General features: G+C 37.0%; 1 protein-coding gene across 2 annotated transcripts; it reads right to left on the reverse strand.

Moving 5' to 3' along the window:
* Positions 1 to 1,836: 1,836 nt before the first annotated feature.
* On the reverse strand, positions 1,837 to 5,350 carry LOC308697510 (E3 ubiquitin-protein ligase TRIM39-like). 2 transcript variants are annotated; one of them, XM_081376814.1, is made up of 8 exons: positions 5,222 to 5,335; positions 4,773 to 4,850; positions 3,898 to 4,451; positions 3,688 to 3,783; positions 3,136 to 3,369; positions 2,906 to 3,044; positions 2,558 to 2,593; positions 1,837 to 2,402 (listed from the first exon to the last, which is right to left on the reverse strand). In XM_081376814.1, exons 2-8 carry the CDS (start codon positions 4,837 to 4,839, stop codon positions 1,855 to 1,857), a joined length of 1,674 nt encoding a protein of 557 aa, XP_081232940.1. In that variant the 5' UTR covers positions 4,840 to 4,850; positions 5,222 to 5,335; the 3' UTR covers positions 1,837 to 1,854. The 2 variants fall into 2 exon arrangements, with proteins under 2 accessions (XP_081232940.1, XP_081232941.1); XM_081376815.1 differs by lacking the exon at positions 4,773 to 4,850 and having other exon boundaries at positions 5,222 to 5,350.
* Between the last annotated feature and the right edge of the window lie 2,186 nt (positions 5,351 to 7,536).

Consider the following 7,536-nt stretch of genomic DNA (forward strand, 5'->3'; position numbering starts at 1 on the left):
GCATCACTGAAGCGACGACAGCAGACTGGGAATAGCAGCAGTTTCGTGACAGAATAATACTTTTCTCCTCCTGCTTCTTCTTCTTCATAATATTATTATTATTTAGTGTTGTTGTTTAAGGTTTAAATGACTTTATAAAATAGGCCTATACTAAATATATGTAATCTACCCAAGTGAAAAAGACTATAGTTACTGTTAAATGTATTAAAAATGCATTAAAGTATATTTGTATTGTAGGTCTACTAAAAACACACTCAAGTACATTTTTAATACATTTAATAGTACATCTTTTTCACCTGGGTATGTATACTGAATCAAACTTGCCTATAATAATAATAATAATAATAATAAAAATGCATTAAAGTAGGCTATATTTGTATTGTAGGTCTACTAAAAACACACTCAAGTACATTTTTAATACATTTAATAGTACGTCTTTTTCACCTGGGTATGTATACTGAATCAAACTTAAGTAGCCTATAATAATAATAATAATAATAATAGGATAATAATAATAATAATAGAATAATAATCTAATTCGGGCCTCACTGAACCATTGGGGTCCTCCAGATGCTGGCTTTAATATAAGAGATCTTCCAGGAACCACTTAAATGTTAAAAGATCTTCCAATAACCCTTTTATCACATTTAAGTTCCTCTATTTTCCCCCAAAGCACTTCGAGGTCTCATGGTAATGAAAAGGTGACTCCAGAACCTCTGAAGTAAATACAAAGTGCTTAAAGGATCCCATAAGTTCCAGCAAGAACCTCAAAGATTGTCAATGCTCCTCCAGTAACCCTACTATAGGAGAAAGAGCTCTGAGGCACCAAAATTACATTTTGAAGTTCCTTGAGTATCCAACAGGATACTTGAGGCTCCTTTAGTTTTTACAGTGTAGACGCGGCAGGCGCGAATTTTGACGCATATTCGTGTTTGGTGTGAACGCAGCATAAGTCAGCTACTGATGCGTAATGTAACGCTTGGGTGCCCCCTGCTGACGAACATGAGTTTAACCGAAATGAACAGTGCAATCCAGTAATACAAATAAATGTGACAATAATGTCTTTACCACGTTCAAAATTTGAAGGGGGCACAAATTTATCTGTCCCTTTTTACATCCTCAGTGCTACATTTACAGTAAGCGAACTGCAAGGTAATAATGTCACAATGCAAGGAGATTTTTAATCAGGTACTTAAATGAGAACTCCGGTCAATTTCAACATTGAGCTAATTTTTTTGTAAATTTGGAGTGGTGTCAATACAGAGAACAACGACAAAAATCGGTGTTGCCTACACCTTGTTATCCTCTTTTTAAAATTTGCACCCTGTTGACTTCAATGGGGCAAGTTTTAAACCAGCTTTTAGCCTCTTAACATCCTTGATGTGTCATTACAAGTGCACAGGTCATGTGAGTGATTCCTTCAGAGTGATCACGGGTGAATCTGACTGCAGTAGATGTGAAAGATATTAATAAAAATGATGTTATTTCAGCCAGCGCACATACCTGTATTTTCTTCCTGTTTTCGGTCGAAGTCCATAGTAATCGATTGTCGAGTTCACACGCATAGGTTTAGTTACCTATGATCACGCGCGTGAACTCGAGGAATCACTCACATTAGCTGTGCACTTGTAATGACACATCAAGGATGTTAAGAGGCTAAAAGCAGGTTTAAAACTTGCCCCATTGAAGTCAACAGGGTGCAAATTTTAAAAAGAGGATAACACGGTGTAGGCAACACCGATTTTTGTCGTTGTTCTCTGTATTGACAGCACTCCAAAGTATAATAAATCTAATATTTAGATTTGTAATTATATAAATCATTTTCATTGTGTATTTCATATTACGGCAGAAAATTCATTTATTGTAATTGACAGGTGTGATGATCAGTGGAGTTGAGTTTGTACATCCAGCATTAAAGCACGGGTTAAAATATGGATAGAGTTTCCCAGTGAAAGACTGATCAGTGAAAGAGTAGAGATGAGAGCTGGACTCCACATCATAAAAGGAGACCAGACCCTCCTCATAATCCACAAACACACCGACCCGCTGCGGCTTCACTCTCAGAGGCAGAGAGATAGTAGAATCAGCAAAGGCCCAATATTCATTCCCATTCCTCAGACCCACAGTCCAGCATCCATTACTGGGACTCAGTGTGATCACTCCCTTCCTGTTAATGGATTCTCTGGTCACTCCTAAAGTCCATTTAGTCTTTCCCTTCACCTGCACCTCAAAATAAAATCTCCCTGAGGAGAATCCCTCCTTTCCCAGGACACAGTGACATGTATCAAATCTCTCTGGTTTGTCTGGGAGTTTCTGTATAATGTCTCCATGTCTCACTTGTTTTCCATCATCAGACAGGATGAGTTTAGGATGAGCTGTATCAGGATCCAGAGTCACATCCACTGAGAAAACAGAGAATATAAATCACAAATTCACAATACAGATATTTAGTGAAGATGTGTGTAATATGTAATCAGTGTTTAATCATACTGTCGGTCAGTGATGAAGCTGTGAGTATCTGAATGTAATCTAGTGTAGTGCAGACAGCACACTGTACCTGCATACTGCTGTCTCCTCTTCAGTTCTGTAGAGACTAATGACAATAAACACCATCAGATCTTTGACATGTTTATGTGTGGAATTATAGACAAGATTTAAGGTTATATTTAAAGAATTGTGAACAACATCATGTTTTATCTGATCAATGTTTCTCTGCTGATGTTTAGAGAATCCCTGAACTCCTATTGAGTTTGAGCTCGAAATATTCCTCCTTTTTAGAACATCTTTGGGAATGTTTTGTGAACATGTTATGAAATTTTTACCTTTAGATATTTTTATGCCGAAATACTGATATTAAAAGATGATAAATATATGTATCTGTACGGTGTATTTGATATTGTCGTACCAGTTTGCGTGAGTTTCTCCTGTAGAGAGTCCTGCAGTTTAGTCAGAGCTCTCCTCAGAGTCTCCAGACTCTCATCAGTCTTCACACTGATCTCAGACCAGTTCCTGGTGTTTCTAGAGCTGCACAGGGATGAGTAAATCTACAGCAGGAGAGAGGAGAAATCCTTCAGCATGGGGAGTGTTATGGTGTCATATACTGCATTATCATTGATCAGAGAGATGTTGACTGACCTGTAGGAGGTGGAGGTGATCTTCAGTGTGTGAGAGCTGCTCCAGCTCAGTGTTTCTCATCTTTAGCTCAGTGATCTCCTGCTCCAGCTCTTCAATGAGCTCTTCCTCCTGTTTCTCTGCTGCTTTCTGCTGCTCCTCCATCATCTCCAGCAGTTCAGTCTGACATCTCTCAATGGAGCGGATGAGATCAGTGAAGAGCTCCACACGGGCTGCTTTCTCCTTCTCTGTGTTTCTCTGCTCAACCAGGACAATCAACACATTATTAGTGGCGTTTGTTAAGAGAAGAATCAGTGTTATTATTTCTCATACTTCAGTGTTTTTAGCCGGTTTTCAAAATCCCTCATTCTGCCCCGTTTGCACTGAATGATTCCTCAAATCATGTGTGTTGTTGAGGAGAGATGTGTTATTACTTTACTAAGTGATCAGGGAATCACAGACGTGTCGATATTCAGACCAGCAGTGTGACTGTGAGTGTGAAATTGCTTTTATACAACAATCCAATAAACAATGATAGATATTAAAATTAATTTAATTAAATTATTTTAAACTCACTTTTCTGACTTCTGCTGAGTGTTTGACATCTTGAATCTTCTTGATTCTGTCCTGGATCATCTGCTGCGTGTCTTTCTGTGTCTTCATCAGTTGAGTCTATAGACAGAGAACAACACACAATATGTTTTCATAACTGATTCATTTATATTAAAGAACATGTGTTTCCTCGTGATAAGAGCCATTTAAAATCAGTTTGTCAGTAACTTCTACCTTCTTCTCTTCACTCTCCTCTTCTAAAGAAACAGTGTTGTGGTTCTTGTGGTCTGTCACAGTGCAGATCGGACACACACATGTCTGATCATCTCTACAGAACAGCTCCAGAGGTCTCTCATGTTTCTGACATATATAGTCCTCCAGATTACTCACAGGATTGATCAGTTTGTGTTTCTTTAAACCTGCCACTCTCGAATGAGGCTCCAGGTGAGTTTCACAGTAAGAGCTCTGACACACCAGACACGACTTCAGGGCTTTCAGCTTTCTTTCCTCACAGACGTCACACAGAACTTCAGCTTTTTTCTCAGGACTTTTCTTTTTATAGTGATCTACAACTTCTCGGAGTGTGGTGTTAATCTTGAGATCAGGTCTGTGCTTGAATGTTTCTTTACAATATGGACAGTTGCAGGTCTGGCTGTTGTCCCAGCACTTATTCAGACAGGTCTTGCAGAAGTTGTGTCCACATGGAGTGCTGACTGGATCAGTGAACAAGTCCAGGCATATAGAGCACTGAAGCTCCTCAGTCAGTGGACCGCTGGAGGAAGACATCGCTGGAGAGAGAAATGATGAAGATAAATCACCTTCACTACTAGTCTAAAGTTTGAAAACACATTTGACTTTTTGATTTAATGGCTTTTGCTTGAAGGACTTAAATAACAATAATAATAATAATAAAACACGAACACATACTGTACCAAATAAATAAATAGAAGGAGCAATATTGATTTGAAATCTTGATTTGAAATGATTTTATTATCTGCTGCTGTACACTCCTGAACTACATATTAAATATTATATGAGAAGAGTGAAAGTTATTCATGCACTAATTCATTCTTCTTGTTTTTTTTTTAATCTTTTGTTTATTGACTTACATGGAGGTATAGCCTCAATACTCCGTCTCCTGGTTTTTCTTGATTGTGTTGGTGAAGATTCTGCCATTGTTCTTCCCTCTTCGTTTTCAAGAATATAAATGTTATTGAATGATCAAAGAACTTATAAGAAACATCTAATATTTGCTCCTAATGTGTATTTAGTCACTGAGGTTTAAATGAAATTTTATTTACTTCCTGCTTCTTTAGTCTTTCTGCCATGTGACAAAATGACAGAAACACCAAACTTTGCTTGACAACCAATCAAATGACATATTTAAATACAATTCTGATATCATTTCAGTGCAGTGAACAACTAAAATAATTAAGTATTTGATATGCTTAAACCTGGTTCTGTTCAACTTATTCCAGTACGACATAAACCTACTAAACCAGTTCACTTCCATTAGAAACCAGTTCAGCACAATCTCTCTTACATTTCTATCTCTTACCTGTGAGGATCAGATGTGTCCACAAGACTCTGTGAACGGATCAATAAATATTCTGTTGTTTAAAGAGGTTGATCGTTTCAGGCGTCCATATTGTTGTTGATCAAGTTAGTTTCACTTTCTCTGAATCTCTCTGAACTACAGTGATGTCAGAGCTCCTCCTGTATTCACACATTTACATTTGTCCCTGTATTCAGTGTGTTTGGTTCATGTGTTTATTTGTAATGGGACTAATGTTTCTGTCAGGTCCTGAAGAAGAAAAATAGCAGACTTACAAAAGCTTGATTGTTTGGTGATATCTGTGAAGAGTTTACAGGACAAACGCTGCTCAACTTAAAGATGTTTCATAAAGTCCTAAGGATCATTAGTCAATCTGTTGCTCTCATATCTGATATTTTATGGGACGTTTATTGGTTCAGTCGATCTATGGGAACATGCTCTGAGAAACACTGCTATGATTTTACAAAATCCAAATGAAAAGGTTTATAATGTCTCAAACAAAAGAAAGCAGCAGTAAAACGAGTTTCTCAACATAAATACTTATCTCAGTGTTTCAACTAGCCTATAAATGGTTTTAATAACATTAATCAAGATGTTTACACAGTTTTTAACCCTTAATCGCTGTTTGGGGTCAAAATGACCCCATTGGACTTTTCCTTCATTTTTTAAAAGTGTTACCTTCATCTCAGGGGCATGAAACTCTGTGACTTTTCCTAAATAATCTATCTAAACATGCACAAAAAAACTGGGCTTGATTTGGTTGTTCTAAAGGTGTGTACATTTTTTTTTTACCATTTAAGCTGTTTGGGGTCAAAATGACCCCACATTGAAAATGAATGGGAAAATGAAAAAAATGACTTTTTTTAACCTTGTTTGTCAAAAAAATAAAAGTAAATCCATTATAAATCTGAAAATTTCTACAAATAAACCAAGGTCTGGTCTTAGAGCATAAATAAAAAGTAGAACGAACTTTCTATCTCATACACACACACACACACACACACACACACACACACACACACACACAAACACACACATGTATGTGACTGCAACAGAGAGCATTTTTACAGAAATTGGCAAATAAAATAAACAAAACTGGCATAAATCTAAAAAAATTTACATTTAAATCAAGGTCTGGTCCTAGAGCATAAACCCAAAGTGGAACAAACTTTCTATCTCATACACACACACACAAACACACACGTATGTCACTGCAACAGAGAGCATTTTTATAGAAATTGGCAAATAAAATCAACTAAACTGGCATAAATCTGAAAAATGTCACATATGCAACATGAAACAAGCTTGCCCCCCCACCCACCCACACACACAAACACACACACATTACAGTCACGTCATAGTGGTGACTTGTAATGTTACTGCAAATGTATGTATAATAATTTGCAAAAGCAAGATAATTCAAAATATATCAGAAAACAACAACAAATTCTAACTCTGACAAAACTACATATTTTTTATGTATTTCAAAATGTTTAAATAAATATTCACAAAATATATATCATAAAGTTGTGAGAAGTTGAAGCATCAAGAACAGTGAAGTGAAAATCAAGTCAAGTCAAGTCAAGTCAACTTTATTTATATAGCGCTTTTCACAATACAGATTGTATCAAAGCAGCTTCACAGTATTAAATAAAATAGTACATCAGTGTATGTTTCTGGTGTAAAACATCCACGTTTGGTAATGCAGATCAATAGCACTGTTGAATCGATTAATCAAATTAAGTATCCCCAACTGAGCAAGCCAAAGGCAACAGTGGCAAGGAACCGAAAAACTCCATTAGGTGACCTAATGGAGAAAAAAAAACCTTGGGAGAACCCAGGCTCAGTCGGGGGCCAGTTCTCCTCTGGCGTTTATGAAGTAGAGACCGGATTTAACTGTAAGATTAAAATATTATATGAATGCCTGGCTGAAGAGATGCGTCTTTAATCTAGTTTTAAACTGGGAGAGCGAATCTGAGCAACGAACAGTATCAGGAAGGCTATTCCAGAGTTTTGGTGCTAAATGTGAAAATGCTCTCCCTCCTTTGGTGGATCTGGATATCCTAGGTATGACCAGAAGCCTCGAATTTAGTGATCTTAAAGAGCGCGATGGATTATAGGGCGATAGAAGATCCGTTAAATAAACTGGAGCTAAGCCGTTTAGGGCTTTATAAGTCAGTAGCAATACCTTGTAATTAATACGGAACTTTATAGGTAACCAATGTAGTGATGATAAAATTGGTGTTATATGGTCAAACTTTCTTGATCTAGTAAGAACTCTAGCGGCGGCATTTTGGACTAACTGTAGCTTGTTTATT

The sequence above is a fragment of the Scardinius erythrophthalmus genome (genome assembly GCF_964197995.2).
Source record: "Scardinius erythrophthalmus genome assembly, chromosome: 10".
Taxonomy (NCBI): Eukaryota; Metazoa; Chordata; class Actinopteri; order Cypriniformes; family Leuciscidae; genus Scardinius; species Scardinius erythrophthalmus.